At 49.2% G+C, this 18,023-nt stretch overlaps 1 protein-coding gene across 1 annotated transcript in view; it reads left to right on the plus strand.

Moving 5' to 3' along the window:
* LOC146620590 (uncharacterized) overlaps positions 1-17,362 on the plus strand; it is a 62,962-nt gene extending 45,600 nt beyond the window's left edge. Inside the window, exon 2 of the mRNA XM_085369030.1 lies at positions 17,283-17,362. Coding sequence (XP_085225156.1) covers positions 17,283-17,362 — 80 coding nt within the window. The remainder of the gene's footprint in view (positions 1-17,282) is intronic.
* Positions 17,363-18,023: the final 661 nt, after the last annotated feature.

An 18,023-nucleotide genomic window follows, 5' to 3' on the forward strand; every position in this document is an offset into this window, starting at 1 on the left:
TCCGGAATGTTCGGAATTCCGGAATGTTCAGAGTTCCGGAATGCACCAAGGTTCCGGAATGTTCGGAATTCCGGAATGTTCGGAATTCCGGAATGTTCAGAGTTCCGGAATGCACCAAGGTTCCGGAATGTTCGGAATTCCGGAATGTTCAGAGTTCCGGAATGCACCAAGGTTCCGGAATGCACCAAGGTTCCGGAATGTTCGGAATTCCGGAATGTTCAGAGTTCCGGAATGTTCAGAGTTCCGGAATGTTCAGAGTTCCGGAATGCACCAAGGTTCCGGAATGTTCGGAATTCCGGAATGTTCAGAGTTCCGGAATGCACCAAGGTTCCGGAATGTTCGGAATTCCGGAATGTTCGGAATTCCGGAATGTTCAGAGTTCCGGAATGCACCAAGGTTCCGGAATGTTCGGAATTCCGGAATGTTCAGAGTTCCGGAATGCACCAAGGTTACGGAATGTTCGGAATTACGGAATGCACCAAGGTTCCGGAATGCACCAAGGTTCCGGAATGTTCAGAGTTCCGGAATGTTCAGAGTTCCGGAATGCACCAAGGTTCCGGAATGCACCAAGGTTCCGGAATGTTCGGAATTCCGGAATGTTCGGAATTCCGGAATGTTCAGAGTTCCGGAATGCACCAAGGTTCCGGAATGTTCGGAATTCCGGAATGTTCGGAATTACGGAATGCACCAAGGTTCCGGAATGCACCAAGGTTCCGGAATGTTCAGAGTTCCGGAATGTTCAGAGTTCCGGAATGCACCAAGGTTCCGGAATGCACCAAGGTTCCGGAATGTTCGGAATTCCGGAATGTTCGGAATTCCGGAATGTTCAGAGTTCCGGAATGCACCAAGGTTCCGGAATGTTCGGAATTCCGGAATGTTCGGAATTCCGGAATGTTCAGAGTTCCGGAATGCACCAAGGTTCCGGAATGTTCGGAATTCCGGAATGTTCGGAATTCCGGAATGTTCAGAGTTCCGGAATGCACCAAGGTTCCGGAATGTTCGGAATTCCGGAATGTTCGGAATTCCGGAATGTTCAGAGTTCCGGAATGCACCAAGGTTCCGGAATGTTCGGAATTCCGGAATGTTCGGAATTCCGGAATGTTCAGAGTTCCGGAATGCACCAAGGTTCCGGAATGTTCGGAATTCCGGAATGTTCAGAGTTCCGGAATGTTCAGAGTTCCGGAATGTTCAGAGTTCCGGAATGCACCAAGGTTCCGGAATGTTCAGAGTTCCGGAATGTTCAGAGTTCCGGAATGCACCAAGGTTCCGGAATGTTCGGAATTCCGGAATGTTCGGAATTCCGGAATGTTCAGAGTTCCGGAATGTTCGGAATTCCGGAATGTTCAGAGTTCCGGAATGCACCAAGGTTCCGGAATGTTCGGAATTCCGGAATGTTCGGAATTCCGGAATGTTCAGAGTTCCGGAATGCACCAAGGTTCCGGAATGCACCAAGGTTCCGGAATGCACCAAGGTTCCGGAATGTTCAGAGTTCCGGAATGTTCAGAGTTCCGGAATGCACCAAGGTTCCGGAATGTTCGGAATTCCGGAATGCACCAAGGTTCCGGAATGTTCGGAATTCCGGAATGCACCAAGGTTCCGGAATGTTCGGAATTCCGGAATGTTCAGAGTTCCGGAATGTTCAGAGTTCCGGAATGCACCAAGTTTCCGGAATGTTCGGAATTCCGGAATGTTCAGAGTTCCGGAATGCACCAAGGTTCCGGAATGTTCGGAATTCCGGAATGTTCAGAGTTCCGGAATGCACCAAGGTTCCGGAATGTTCGGAATTCCGGAATGTTCGGAATTCCGGAATGTTCAGAGTTCCGGAATGCACCAAGGTTCCGGAATGTTCGGAATTCCGGAATGTTCAGAGTTCCGGAATGCACCAAGGTTCCGGAATGTTCGGAATTCCGGAATGTTCAGAGTTCCGGAATGCACCAAGGTTCCGGAATGTTCGGAATTCCGGAATGTTCAGAGTTCCGGAATGCACCAAGGTTCCGGAATGTTCGGAATTCCGGAATGTTCGGAATTCCGGAATGTTCAGAGTTCCGGAATGCACCAAGGTTCCGGAATGTTCGGAATTCCGGAATGTTCAGAGTTCCGGAATGCACCAAGGTTCCGGAATGTTCGGAATTCCGGAATGTTCAGAGTTCCGGAATGCACCAAGGTTCCGGAATGTTCGGAATTCCGGAATGTTCGGAATTCCGGAATGTTCAGAGTTCCGGAATGCACCAAGGTTCCGGAATGTTCGGAATTCCGGAATGTTCAGAGTTCCGGAATGCACCAAGGTTCCGGAATGTTCGGAATTCCGGAATGTTCGGAATTCCGGAATGTTCAGAGTTCCGGAATGCACCAAGGTTCCGGAATGTTCGGAATTCCGGAATGCACCAAGGTTCCTGAATTTACCAAGGTTCCGGAATGTTCGGAATTCCGGAATGTTCAGAGTTCCGGAATGCACCAAGGTTACGGAATGTTCGGAATTACGGAATGCACCAAGGTTCCGGAATGCACCAAGGTTCCGGAATGTTCAGAGTTCCGGAATGTTCAGAGTTCCGGAATGCACCAAGGTTCCGGAATGCACCAAGGTTCCGGAATGTTCGGAATTCCGGAATGTTCGGAATTCCGGAATGTTCAGAGTTCCGGAATGCACCAAGGTTCCGGAATGTTCGGAATTCCGGAATGTTCGGAATTACGGAATGCACCAAGGTTCCGGAATGCACCAAGGTTCCGGAATGTTCAGAGTTCCGGAATGTTCAGAGTTCCGGAATGCACCAAGGTTCCGGAATGCACCAAGGTTCCGGAATGTTCGGAATTCCGGAATGTTCGGAATTCCGGAATGTTCAGAGTTCCGGAATGCACCAAGGTTCCGGAATGTTCAGAATTCCGGAATGTTCGGAATTCCGGAATGTTCAGAGTTCCGGAATGCACCAAGGTTCCGGAATGTTCGGAATTCCGGAATGTTCGGAATTCCGGAATGTTCAGAGTTCCGGAATGCACCAAGGTTCCGGAATGTTCGGAATTCCGGAATGTTCGGAATTCCGGAATGTTCAGAGTTCCGGAATGCACCAAGGTTCCGGAATGTTCGGAATTCCGGAATGTTCGGAATTCCGGAATGTTCAGAGTTCCGGAATGCACCAAGGTTCCGGAATGTTCGGAATTCCGGAATGTTCAGAGTTCCGGAATGTTCAGAGTTCCGGAATGTTCAGAGTTCCGGAATGCACCAAGGTTCCGGAATGTTCAGAGTTCCGGAATGTTCAGAGTTCCGGAATGCACCAAGGTTCCGGAATGTTCGGAATTCCGGAATGTTCGGAATTCCGGAATGTTCAGAGTTCCGGAATGTTCGGAATTCCGGAATGTTCAGAGTTCCGGAATGCACCAAGGTTCCGGAATGTTCGGAATTCCGGAATGTTCGGAATTCCGGAATGTTCAGAGTTCCGGAATGCACCAAGGTTCCGGAATGCACCAAGGTTCCGGAATGCACCAAGGTTCCGGAATGTTCAGAGTTCCGGAATGTTCAGAGTTCCGGAATGCACCAAGGTTCCGGAATGTTCGGAATTCCGGAATGCACCAAGGTTCCGGAATGTTCGGAATTCCGGAATGCACCAAGGTTCCGGAATGTTCGGAATTCCGGAATGTTCAGAGTTCCGGAATGTTCAGAGTTCCGGAATGCACCAAGTTTCCGGAATGTTCGGAATTCCGGAATGTTCAGAGTTCCGGAATGCACCAAGGTTCCGGAATGTTCGGAATTCCGGAATGTTCGGAATTCCGGAATGTTCGGAATTCCGGAATGTTCAGAGTTCCGGAATGCACCAAGGTTCCGGAATGTTCAGAGTTCCGGAATGTTCAGAGTTCCGGAATGCACCAAGGTTCCGGAATGTTCAGAGTTCCGGAATGTTCAGAGTTCCGGAATGCACCAAGGTTCCGGAATGTTCAGAGTTCCGGAATGTTCAGAGTTCCGGAATGCACCAAGGTTCCGGAATGTTCGGAATTCCGGAATGTTCGGAATTCCGGAATGTTCAGAGTTCCGGAATGCACCAAGGTTCCGGAATGTTCAGAGTTCCGGAATGTTCAGAGTTCCGGAATGCACCAAGGTTCCGGAATGTTCAGAGTTCCGGAATGTTCAGAGTTCCGGAATGCACCAAGGTTCCGGAATGTTCGGAATTCCGGAATGTTCAGAGTTCCGGAATGCACCAAGGTTCCGGAATGTTCGGAATTCCGGAATGTTCGGAATTCCGGAATGTTCAGAGTTCCGGAATGCACCAAGGTTCCGGAATGCACCAAGGTTCCGGAATGTTCGGAATTCCGGAATGTTCAGAGTTCCGGAATGCACCAAGGTTCCGGAATGTTCGGAATTCCGGAATGTTCGGAATTCCGGAATGTTCAGAGTTCCGGAATGCACCAAGGTTCCGGAATGCACCAAGGTTCCGGAATGTTCGGAATTCCGGAATGTTCAGAGTTCCGGAATGCACCAAGGTTCCGGAATGCACCAAGGTTCCGGAATGTTCGGAATTCCGGAATGTTCAGAGTTCCGGAATGCACCAAGGTTCCGGAATGTTCGGAATTCCGGAATGTTCAGAGTTCCGGAATGCACCAAGGTTCCGGAATGTTCGGAATTCCGGAATGTTCAGAGTTCCGGAATGCACCAAGGTTCCGGAATGTTCGGAATTCCGGAATGTTCAGAGTTCCGGAATGCACCAAGGTTCCGGAATGTTCGGAATTCCGGAATGTTCGGAATTCCGGAATGTTCAGAGTTCCGGAATGCACCAAGGTTCCGGAATGTTCGGAATTCCGGAATGTTCAGAGTTCCGGAATGCACCAAGGTTCCGGAATGTTCGGAATTCCGGAATGTTCAGAGTTCCGGAATGCACCAAGGTTCCGGAATGTTCGGAATTCCGGAATGTTCGGAATTCCGGAATGTTCAGAGTTCCGGAATGCACCAAGGTTCCGGAATGTTCGGAATTCCGGAATGTTCAGAGTTCCGGAATGCACCAAGGTTCCGGAATGTTCGGAATTCCGGAATGTTCGGAATTCCGGAATGTTCAGAGTTCCGGAATGCACCAAGGTTCCGGAATGTTCGGAATTCCGGAATGTTCGGAATTCCGGAATGTTCAGAGTTCCGGAATGCACCAAGGTTCCGGAATGTTCGGAATTCCGGAATGTTCGGAATTCCGGAATGTTCAGAGTTCCGGAATGCACCAAGGTTCCGGAATGCACCAAGGTTCCGGAATGTTCGGAATTCCGGAATGTTCAGAGTTCCGGAATGCACCAAGGTTCCGGAATGTTCGGAATTCCGGAATGTTCAGAGTTCCGGAATGCACCAAGGTTCCGGAATGTTCGGAATTCCGGAATGTTCGGAATTCCGGAATGTTCAGAGTTCCGGAATGCACCAAGGTTCCGGAATGTTCGGAATTCCGGAATGTTCAGAGTTCCGGAATGCACCAAGGTTCCGGAATGTTCGGAATTCCGGAATGTTCGGAATTCCGGAATGTTCAGAGTTCCGGAATGCACCAAGGTTCCGGAATGCACCAAGGTTCCGGAATGTTCGGAATTCCGGAATGTTCAGAGTTCCGGAATGCACCAAGGTTCCGGAATGTTCGGAATTCCGGAATGTTCAGAGTTCCGGAATGCACCAAGGTTCCGGAATGTTCGGAATTCCGGAATGTTCAGAGTTCCGGAATGCACCAAGGTTCCGGAATGTTCGGAATTCCGGAATGTTCGGAATTCCGGAATGTTCAGAGTTCCGGAATGCACCAAGGTTCCGGAATGTTCGGAATTCCGGAATGTTCGGAATTCCGGAATGTTCAGAGTTCCGGAATGCACCAAGGTTCCGGAATGTTCGGAATTCCGGAATGTTCAGAGTTCCGGAATGCACCAAGGTTCCGGAATGTTCGGAATTCCGGAATGTTCGGAATTCCGGAATGTTCAGAGTTCCGGAATGCACCAAGGTTCCGGAATGTTCGGAATTCCGGAATGTTCGGAATTCCGGAATGTTCAGAGTTCCGGAATGCACCAAGGTTCCGGAATGCACCAAGGTTCCGGAATGTTCGGAATTCCGGAATGTTCAGAGTTCCGGAATGTTCAGAGTTCCGGAATGTTCAGAGTTCCGGAATGCACCAAGGTTCCGGAATGTTCGGAATTCCGGAATGTTCGGAATTCCGGAATGTTCAGAGTTCCGGAATGCACCAAGGTTCCGGAATGTTCGGAATTCCGGAATGTTCGGAATTCCGGAATGTTCAGAGTTCCGGAATGCACCAAGGTTCCGGAATGTTCGGAATTCCGGAATGTTCGGAATTCCGGAATGTTCAGAGTTCCGGAATGCACCAAGGTTCCGGAATGCACCAAGGTTCCGGAATGTTCGGAATTCCGGAATGTTCAGAGTTCCGGAATGTTCAGAGTTCCGGAATGCACCAAGGTTCCGGAATGTTCGGAATTCCGGAATGCACCAAGGTTCCGGAATGCACCAAGGTTCCGGAATGTTCGGAATTCCGGAATGCACCAAGGTTCCGGAATGTTCGGAATTCCGGAATGCACCAAGGTTCCGGAATGCACCAAGGTTCCGGAATGTTCGGAATTCCGGAATGCACCAAGGTTCCGGAATGTTCGGAATTCCGGAATGTTCAGAGTTCCGGAATGTTCAGAGTTCCGGAATGTTCAGAGTTCCGGAATGCACCAAGGTTCCGGAATGTTCGGAATTCCGGAATGCACCAAGGTTCCGGAATGTTCGGAGTTCCGGAATGCACCAAGGTTCCGGAATGTTCGGAATTCCGGAATGTTCGGAATTCCGGAATGTTCAGAGTTCCGGAATGCACCAAGGTTCCGGAATGTTCGGAATTCCGGAATGTTCGGAATTCCGGAATGTTCAGAGTTCCGGAATGCACCAAGGTTCCGGAATGTTCGGAATTCCGGAATGTTCGGAATTCCGGAATGTTCAGAGTTCCGGAATGCACCAAGGTTCCGGAATGTTCGGAATTCCGGAATGTTCGGAATTCCGGAATGTTCAGAGTTCCGGAATGCACCAAGGTTCCGGAATGCACCAAGGTTCCGGAATGTTCGGAATTCCGGAATGTTCAGAGTTCCGGAATGTTCAGAGTTCCGGAATGTTCAGAGTTCCGGAATGCACCAAGGTTCCGGAATGTTCGGAATTCCGGAATGCACCAAGGTTCCGGAATGTTCGGAATTCCGGAATGTTCGGAATTCCGGAATGCACCAAGGTTCCGGAATGTTCGGAATTCCGGAATGCACCAAGGTTCCGGAATGTTCGGAATTCCGGAATGTTCGGAATTCCGGAATGTTCAGAGTTCCGGAATGCACCAAGGTTCCGGAATGCACCAAGGTTCCGGAATGTTCAGAGTTCCGGAATGTTCAGAGTTCCGGAATGCACCAAGGTTCCGGAATGCACCAAGGTTCCGGAATGTTCGGAATTCCGGAATGTTCAGAGTTCCGGAATGCACCAAGGTTCCGGAACGTTCGGAATTCCGGAATGTTCAGAGTTCCGGAATGCACCAAGGTTCCGGAATGTTCGGAATTCCGGAATGTTCGGAATTCCGGAATGCACCAAGGTTCCGGAATGTTCGGAATTCCGGAATGTTCAGAGTTCCGGAATGTTCAGAGTTCCGGAATGCACCAAGGTTCCGGAATGTTCGGAATTCCGGAACGTTCGGAATTCCGGAATGTTCAGAGTTCCGGAATGCACCAAGGTTCCGGAATGTTCGGAATTCCGGAATGTTCAGAGTTCCGGAATGCACCAAGGTACCGGAATGCACCAAGGTTCCGGAATGTTCAGAGTTCCGGAATGTTCAGAGTTCCGGAATGCACCAAGGTTCCGGAATGCACCAAGGTTCCGGAATGTTCGGAATGTCCGGAATGCACCAAGGTTCCGGAATGTTCGGAATTCCGGAATGTTCAGAGTTCCGTAATGTTCAGAGTTCCGGAATGCACCAAGGTTCCGGAATGTTCGGAATGTCCGGAATGCACCAAGGTTCCGGAATGTTCGGAATTCCGGAATGTTCAGAGTTCCGGAATGTTCAGAGTTCCGGAATGCACCAAGGTTCCGGAATGTTCGGAATTCCGGAATGTTCGGAATTCCGGAATGTTCAGAGTTCCGGAATGCACCAAGGTTCCGGAATGTTCGGAATTCCGGAATGCACCAAGGTTCCGGAATGCACCAAGGTTCCGGAATGTTCGGAATTCCGGAATGTTCAGAGTTCCGGAATGCACCAAGGTTCCGGAATGTTCGGAATTCCGGAATGTTCGGAATTCCGGAATGTTCAGAGTTCCGGAATGCACCAAGGTTCCGGAATGTTCGGAATTCCGGAGTGTTCAGAGTTCAGGAATGCACCAAGGTTCCGGAATGTTCGGAATTCCGGAATGTTCAGAGTTCCGGAATGTTCAGAGTTCCGGAATGCACCAAGGTTCCGGAATGTTCGGAATTCCGGAATGCACCAAGGTTCCGGAATGTTCAGAATTCTGGAATGCACCAAGGTTCCGGAATGCACCAAGGTTCCGGAATGTTCGGAATTCCGGAATGTTCAGAGTTCCGGAATGCACCAAGGTTCCGGAATGCACCAAGGTTCCGGAATGTTCGGAATTCCGGAATGTTCGGAATTCCGGAATGTTCAGAGTTCCGGAATGCACCAAGGTTCCGGAATGTTCGGAATGTCCGGAATGCACCAAGGTTCCGGAATGTTCGGAATTCCGGAATGTTCAGAGTTCCGGAATGTTCAGAGTTCCGGAATGCACCAAGGTTCCGGAATGTTCGGAATTCCGGAATGTTCGGAATTCTGGAATGTTCAGAGTTCCGGGATGAACCAAGGTTCCGGAATGTTCGGAATTCCGGAATGCACCAAGGTTCCGGAATGTTCGGAATTCCGGAATGTTCAGAGTTCCGGAATGTTCAGAGTTCCGGAATGCACCAAGGTTCCGGAATGTTCGGAATTCCGGAATGTTCAGAGTTCCGGAATGAACCAAGGTTCCGGAATGTTCGGAATTCCGGAATGTTCAGAGTTCCGGAATGCACCAAGGTTCCGGAATGCACCAAGGTTCCGGAATGTTCGGAATTCCGGAATGTTCAGAGTTCCGGAATGCACCAAGGTTCCGGAATGTTCAGAATTCCGGAATGCACCAAGGTTCCGGAATGCACCAAGGTTCCGGAATGTTCGGAATTCCGGAATGTTCAGAGTTCCGGAATGCACCAAGGTTCCGGAATGTTCGGAATTCCGGAATGTTCAGAGTTCCGGAATGCACCAAGGTTCCGGAATGTTCGGAATTCCGGAATGTTCAGAGTTCCGGAATGCACCAAGGTTCCGGAATGTTCAGAATTCCGGAATGTTCGGAATTCCGGAATGTTCAGAGAACCGGAATGCACCAAGGTTCCGGAATGTTCGGAATTCCGGAATGTTCAGAGTTCCGGAATGCACCAAGGTTCCGGAATGTTCGGAATTCCGGAATGCACCAAGGTTCCGGAATGTTCGGAATTCCGGAATGCACCAAGGTTCCGGAATGTTCGGAATTCCGGAATGTTCAGAGTTCCGGAATGTTCAGAGTTCCGGAATGCACCAAGGTTCCGGAATGTTCGGAATTCCGGAATGTTCAGAGTTCCGGAATGCACCAAGGTTCCGGAATGCACCAAGGTTCCGGAATGTTTTGAATTCCGGAATGCAACAAGGTTCCGGAATGTTCAGAGTTCCGGAATGCACCAAGGTTCCGGAATGTTCAGAGTTCCGGAATGTTCAGAGTTCCGGAATGCACCAAGGTTCCGGAATGTTCGGAATTCCGGAATGTTCGGAATTCCGGAATGTTCAGAGTTCCGGAATGTTCAGAGTTCCGGAATGCACCAAGGTTCCGGAATGTTCGGAATTCCGGAATGTTCAGAGTTCCGGAATGCACCAAGGTTCCGGAATGTTCGGAATTCCGGAATGCACCAAGGTTCCGGAATGTTCGGAATTCCGGAATGTTCGGAATTCCGGAATGCACCAAGGTTCCGGAATGTTCGGAATTCCGGAATGCACCAAGGTTCCGGAATGTTCGGAATTCCGGAATGTTCGGAATTCCGGAATGTTCAGAGTTCCGGAATGCACCAAGGTTCCGGAATGCACCAAGGTTCCGGAATGTTCAGAGTTCCGGAATGTTCAGAGTTCCGGAATGCACCAAGGTTCCGGAATGCACCAAGGTTCCGGAATGTTCGGAATTCCGGAATGTTCAGAGTTCCGGAATGCACCAAGGTTCCGGAACGTTCGGAATTCCGGAATGTTCAGAGTTCCGGAATGCACCAAGTTTCCGGAATGTTCGGAATTCCGGAATGTTCGGAATTCCGGAATGCACCAAGGTTCCGGAATGTTCGGAATTCCGGAATGTTCAGAGTTCCGGAATGTTCAGAGTTCCGGAATGCACCAAGGTTCCGGAATGTTCGGAATTCCGGAACGTTCGGAATTCCGGAATGTTCAGAGTTCCGGAATGCACCAAGGTTCCGGAATGTTCGGAATTCCGGAATGTTCAGAGTTCCGGAATGCACCAAGGTACCGGAATGCACCAAGGTTCCGGAATGTTCAGAGTTCCGGAATGTTCAGAGTTCCGGAATGCACCAAGGTTCCGGAATGCACCAAGGTTCCGGAATGTTCGGAATGTCCGGAATGCACCAAGGTTCCGGAATGTTCGGAATTCCGGAATGTTCAGAGTTCCGTAATGTTCAGAGTTCCGGAATGCACCAAGGTTCCGGAATGTTCGGAATGTCCGGAATGCACCAAGGTTCCGGAATGTTCGGAATTCCGGAATGTTCAGAGTTCCGGAATGTTCAGAGTTCCGGAATGCACCAAGGTTCCGGAATGTTCGGAATTCCGGAATGTTCGGAATTCCGGAATGTTCAGAGTTCCGGAATGCACCAAGGTTCCGGAATGTTCGGAATTCCGGAATGCACCAAGGTTCCGGAATGCACCAAGGTTCCGGAATGTTCGGAATTCCGGAATGTTCAGAGTTCCGGAATGCACCAAGGTTCCGGAATGTTCGGAATTCCGGAATGTTCGGAATTCCGGAATGTTCAGAGTTCCGGAATGCACCAAGGTTCCGGAATGTTCGGAATTCCGGAGTGTTCAGAGTTCAGGAATGCACCAAGGTTCCGGAATGTTCGGAATTCCGGAATGTTCAGAGTTCCGGAATGTTCAGAGTTCCGGAATGCACCAAGGTTCCGGAATGTTCGGAATTCCGGAATGCACCAAGGTTCCGGAATGTTCAGAATTCTGGAATGCACCAAGGTTCCGGAATGCACCAAGGTTCCGGAATGTTCGGAATTCCGGAATGTTCAGAGTTCCGGAATGCACCAAGGTTCCGGAATGCACCAAGGTTCCGGAATGTTCGGAATTCCGGAATGTTCGGAATTCCGGAATGTTCAGAGTTCCGGAATGCACCAAGGTTCCGGAATGTTCGGAATGTCCGGAATGCACCAAGGTTCCGGAATGTTCGGAATTCCGGAATGTTCAGAGTTCCGGAATGTTCAGAGTTCCGGAATGCACCAAGGTTCCGGAATGTTCGGAATTCCGGAATGTTCGGAATTCTGGAATGTTCAGAGTTCCGGGATGAACCAAGGTTCCGGAATGTTCGGAATTCCGGAATGCACCAAGGTTCCGGAATGTTCGGAATTCCGGAATGTTCAGAGTTCCGGAATGTTCAGAGTTCCGGAATGCACCAAGGTTCCGGAATGTTCGGAATTCCGGAATGCACCAAGGTTCCGGAATGTTCGGAATTCCGGAATGTTCAGAGTTCCGGAATGCACCAAGGTTCCGGAATGTTCAGAGTTCCGGAATGTTCAGAGTTCCGGAATGCACCAAGGTTCCGGAATGCACCAAGGTTCCGGAATGTTCGGAATTCCGGAATGTTCAGAGTTCCGGAATGCACCAAGGTTCCGGAATGTTCGGAATTCCGGAATGTTCAGAGTTCCGGAATGCACCAAGGTTCCGGAATCCACCAAGGTTCCGGAATGTTCGGAATTCCGGAATGCACCAAGGTTCCGGAATGTTCGGAATTCCGGAATGCACCAAGGTTCCGTAATGTTCAGAGTTCCGGAATGCACCAAGGTTCCGGAATGTTCGGAATTCCGGAATGTTCAGAGTTCCGGAATGCACCAAGGTTCCGGAATCCACCAAGGTTCCTGTAGCCCTGACTCCCATCATTAGCAAATGTTTCGAGAAGCTGGTCAGGGACTTCATCTGCTCTGCACTACCCGACTCACTGGACCCTCTACAGTTCGCATACTGCCACAACAGGTCCACTGATGATGCCATAGCCCTGACACTACACACTGCCCTGTCACACCTGGAGAAGAGAGACACGTATGTGAGAATGCTGTTTGTAGATTACAGCTCAGCATTCAATACCATCGTTCCCTCGAAGCTGGACAGGAAACTGCAGGATCTAGGACTGAGTAGCTCCCTCTGCAGCTGGATCCTTAGCTTCCTGTCTGACAGATGCCAAGTGGTCAGACTGGGCAGTATCACCTCATCCCCCATCACACTGAACACTGGTGCTCCACAGGGGTGTGTACTGAGCCCTCTCCTATACTCACTCTACACCTACGACTGCACAGCCACTAACAACTCCAACATCATTGTGAAGTTTGCGGACGACACTACAGTGGTGGGTCTTATCACCAATGGTGATGAGACGGCTTACAGGGAGGAGGTCAGCGCCCTGACCCACTGGTGTCAAGACAACCATCTCACCCTCAACGTCGCAAAGACAAAGGAGTTGATAGTGGACTTCCGGAGGTGCAGAGAAGTACACACCCCCATCACCATCAACGGCGCTGCTGTGGAGAGAGTGAGCAGCTTCCGGTTCCTTGGTGTACATCTGGCTGAGGATCTTACGTGGTCAGTACACACAAACAAAGCAGTGAAGAAGGCGCAGCAGCAGCGCCTCTTCTTTCTCAGGAGACTGAAAAGATTCGGCATGAGCCCCCGCATCCTCAGGACCTTCTATCACTGTGCCATTGAGAGCATCCTCACTGGATGCATCACCACCTGGTATGGCAACAGCACCGCCTACAACTGCAAAGCTCTCCAGAGAGTAGTGCGGTGCTCTGAACGGATAATTGGAGGTGAGCTTCCCTCCCTCCAAGACATCTACAGGAAGCGGTGCCTGAGGAAAGCGGGGAGGATCATCAAGGACTCCAGTCACCCCAGCCATAAACTGTTCAGACTACTTCCATCAGGAAGGAGGTTCTGCAGCATCCGGTCCCGTACCAGCAGACTGAGAGATAGCTTCTTCCACCAGGCCATCAGACTGCTGAACACGTCATAGACACCTCACCTTCACTACTGGAACTTTAACATTATGCACTCCATACTGTACAGTAATGCCACTGTTTTGCACATGTCTCAACTCTGTATATTTTTATATATTTTATTTATTGTTTACTCTATTTAATTTGTAAAATATGTGTACACACACACACACACGTAGAAAAATATTTAGTATACACATCCAGAAATGCATATACTATTATATATTATACATATATTTATTAGTTTCAGATGTAGCCATTCTTGTATTTTGCTTGTTTACATTATTGTATTCTGCACAACTCTGTTGCTTGTGAAGCTCGCACACAAGAATTTCACTCACATGTGCTGTACCAATGTACCTGAGAGTGGCTGCGGGGGAGCTAACCGAGCTGAGAGTGGCTGCGGGGGAGCTAACCGAGCTGAGAGAACAGAGTGTGTCTGAGGGGCGGGTAACTGGGCTGCCGGTAGCTGCACAGGCGATAAGCAGGTCGCGTTGACATCCGCCACACAAAACACAGCCCCTGAATGAACAGTCACAAAGTCTGGAAAAGACACAGAGTCCTCACTCACCACAGCCGCGGAAATTAGAAGTCCGAACATCTGGCTGTGGGGTGGCGCACCGGCGGCGTGATTTGCGTTTCCTCCCCGCAGACAGCTCCGACGGGCCGGGCAAGATCACATCCGGCGAGTCGGGCAGCGAGGCAGGAGCGGCTGAGAGAAGGTGGGGTGTGTGCCGGAGAAAAGCCTGAACGGTCGGAAGAAGAGAAGTTAGAAGCTTTTGCAGGCCGGAAAAGAGCCATTGTAGCCGACTTTCCACGGCGCGGCGAAGCTCCTCTGGAGGGTACTCAAGCCACAGCCCGAGGAGAATCTCCACGTTATATGTAACGTCATCCCGGAGCTCCTCGGACGGATTTACTGCCGCTGGGTACATGGTGGCTGGTTCGTGAAGTAGGCATCACAGGCCCTGATGTAATGCGGATGGCCTCAGCCAAAAGCACAGTCCCTGGTTTGGTTAAGATGGCCTCACAGGAAGCACTGGCAGTGGTGTAAGCTGGATGGCCTCAGCCAACACCACTGGCCCCGGTGTAATGTGGATGGTTTCGGACAGCAAAACAGGCCCGGGTGTGGTGATTATGGTCTCACAGGGAGCACTAGCCGTGGTGTAATGTGGATGGCATCAGCCAGTAGCACAGGCCTTTGTATATTGTGGATGGGATCAGCCTCCAAGACAGGCACTGGTGAAATGTAGTTGGCCTCAGCCAGTAGAAAAGGCCCTGTTTTAATGTTGATGGCCTCATCTAATAACACTGTCCTTGGTGAAATATGGATGGTATTGGTCAGCATCACACACCCTGGTGTAGTGTGAATGGCCTTTGCCAACACCACTGGCACTGGTGAAATGTGCATGATATCCAGCACCACACGCCCAGGTTTAATGTGGTTGGCATCAACGAGAAGAAGAGGTCCTGGTGGCGTGAAGATTCTCTCAAGGGAAGCACTGTCCCTGGTGTAACTTATCCACATTACACCAGGCTTCTACCGGCCTGTGATACCGGTAGAAGCCGGCATCAAAGGCCCACGTGTAATGTGGATGGCATCAACGAGCAGCAGAGGCCAAGGTTGGGTGAAGATGGCCTCACCGGAAGCACTGTCCCTGGTGTAACTTATCCACATTACACCAGGATACATTACACCAGGCTTCTACCGGCCTGTGATACCGGTAGAAGCCGGCATCAAAGGCCCTGGTGTAATGTGGATTGCATCAACAAGCAGCAGAGGCCCTGGTTGGGTGAAGATGGCCTCACAGGATGCACTGTCCCTGGTGTAATGTGGATGGTAGAAGCCATCATCACAAGCCCTGGTGTAATGTGTATGGCCTCAGCCCACAGCAAAGGCCCTGGTGTGGTGAAGATGGCCTCACTGTCCCTGGTGAAATGTGGATGTATAAGCCGGCATCACAGGCCCTTGTGTAATGTGGATGTCCTCGGCCAACACAACTATTGAATGGCCCTGGTGAAATGTGGATGGTATCAACAAGTAGAACAGGCCCTGGTGTAATGTGGATGGCCTCATCCAGCACCACTGTTGGATGGCCCTGGTGAAATGTAGATGGTATCAACACGTAGCACAGACCCTGGTGTAATGTGGATTGCCTCATCCAGCACCACAGGCCCTGGTGTGTTGATGATGGCCTCAATGGAAGCACTGGCAGTGGTGTAATGTGGATGGCCTTATCCAGCACCACAGGCCCTGGTGTGTTGATGATGGCTTCAATGGAAGCACTGGCAGTGGTGTAATGTGGATGGCCTCATCCAATAACACTGGCCCTGGTGAAATGTGGATGGGTTTGGACAGCACCACTTGCGCTGGTATAATGTGGATGGCATCAACGACTAGCACAGGCCCTGGTGAAATGTAGTTGGCCACAGCCAGTAGCACAGGCCCTGTTGTTATGTGGATGGCATGAGCCAGCAATGCAGGCCCTTGTGAAATGTGGATGGCCTCATCTAACAACACTCTCCCTGGTGAAATATGGATGGTATATGCCAGCACCACTGGACCTGGTGTAATGTGGATGGCATCAGCCAGTAGCACATGATCTGGTGTAATGTGGATGGCATGAGCCAGCAACGCAGGCCCTAGTGAAATGAGGATGGTATCAGCAAGCAGCACAGGCCCTGGTGTTGTGAATATGGCCTCACAGGGAGCAGTGGCCCTGTTGCAATGTGGATGCCCAGATAGCAAGGAGACATTGAACAGATGTTGATTTTCCATCTGAACCATCAGAATCGTCAGGATTGAAATGTCAACACAAAACCAATGTTGAAACAACATTGAAATACTGATGAAACCTGACACTGACATTGAAATAACATTGATTCACTGTTGTTCTGTCATCGTTGATTGTTGATCTATTTATAGTTGACAAGGTGACAACAATCACGTTGAAAAATCATCAATTTATGGTTGAGCGGGAAATTAAAGCTGCTACCACTTGGACTATTCCGCAGCACCCCTATCACATTGGTACGTCCCTCCAGGTAACCATTGTCTTGTACAGTAGAGCGGGACATTAGATTTACTCTCAGTGGAATTGACCGGAGAAGGCATCAGTTCATGCACTGCACTGGCCTGCACCACGATTAGTATAAGGTAAGAATGAATGACTTTTGTTCTATTCGTTATTTCCATGGTTGCATTTGAATAACAGTAAAAAAAACAAACAAACTTGTTAATGTAAAGTTTCGGATAAGATGTGGGAGCCCGAAATTGTGTCTACTTTCATCTTACAATCCGGCAACAAATAAATTGCACTGCGAACAAAGTCTATCAACAAAGAAAACATTTTCGTTTCATACTTTTCCGTTATATTCCCTTACAAAGCTAGCTTTAAGGCTTCGAGGGTTCCTTTGTTCTTGCCGTCGCCTCGGCGCTTGACCCAGACTTTCGCTCTGTAGTTGCTTTTTAGCATAGTACTACAAAAAATTGTAAATCTGTGATATATGATTGATAAACGTAAAGGTAACTGTATAAATGTGTTCAATGACTTTGTTACTTTTAATGATTGGAGAGCACCCGCTTCGATTCGCACTCAATTCAAACTTTACGCTACACGCTCACCTACCTTGCGTTTGCACCTTTTGTCCACACGTAAACTGCGTTTTCATCAACTGAAAACTGAGATTTTTAAAGACGCCTGCCAGGGCGGATATTTTCGAAAACTCCGTTTTAGCATTTACGTGTGGACGAGGAAGACGGAGAAAACGCAGCGTCAAAGGTGTGCGCCTATTTTGATGCCACACTGTGCGCCAAGTTTTTGTCTCGGTGCCATGAATTCCTACAATGGCAGACTTAGACAAAATACTGTTAATTTTATTATCTTCAGTGTTTAAATGCTTACATATACACACGCAGTTGTATGTTAAATGTTAAATCAAACTGTAACTTTAGGAAATAATATTCCAAAAGCACATTTGTAATTACTTATGACCGTTTTCAACTTTTTTTCTTTAGACCAAATCCCCTGTACACATATAGTGACTCAGAGGATGAGCAGCCCACAAAAAAACGGTTTCCCCAGCCCCCTCGAGTGAAAATACCAGGTAATAAAATACTGTCTTGTGTCTTTGTACATATCTGTGTGTGACACAAGGAAACTTTTGACAAGTTGTCTGTATTCTTAAATACTTAAAAAAAATTATCTTTTTCTGTCAGACCTGACGAGAGCTGTTAACGAACTCCGTGAGGAGGTCAGAGCCATCCGCCGTCCCTGCTGCAATGAATCGGTAGATGCTGGGGTACTGCCTCTGGATTTGCCCTTGCACAACATTGAGGAGCTAAACAATGCAGAGGCAGCTCTTCAATCACAAGAGGCAAATAAGGCAATGGTAAGTATATAAAGGTTATGTACACTTTGTAACTATAAAGTGTAATAGCTGTCAGATGTGATTTAAATACATAACAACGGCCTGTTGATTAAACACACAAGCACTTGCATACACATTAAAGACATGAGACACGCTAATTCCATCTCTTAAAATGTGTCTATAGGTGAGATGCTTTGCCTTGATTGGAGGGACCACACTGGAGGTGCGAGTCCGCCGTGTAATGGATTATGCCATTACAAACGAGCTGGCCTCGGTACTAAACTGGGCAGGGAAAAAAAACAAGAACCAAACAAAGCAAAAAAGGGCATTTAAAGATACAGCACTCTGCAAATGCATATTTGGTAAGTTTTACCGTTTTTTTGCTATA

Source organism: Diplotaxodon limnothrissa, linkage group LG13, assembly GCF_057381915.1.
Source record: "Diplotaxodon limnothrissa isolate DT_005_m linkage group LG13, D_limnothrissa_male_GT1.1, whole genome shotgun sequence".
NCBI lineage: Eukaryota > Metazoa > Chordata > Actinopteri > Cichliformes > Cichlidae > Diplotaxodon > Diplotaxodon limnothrissa.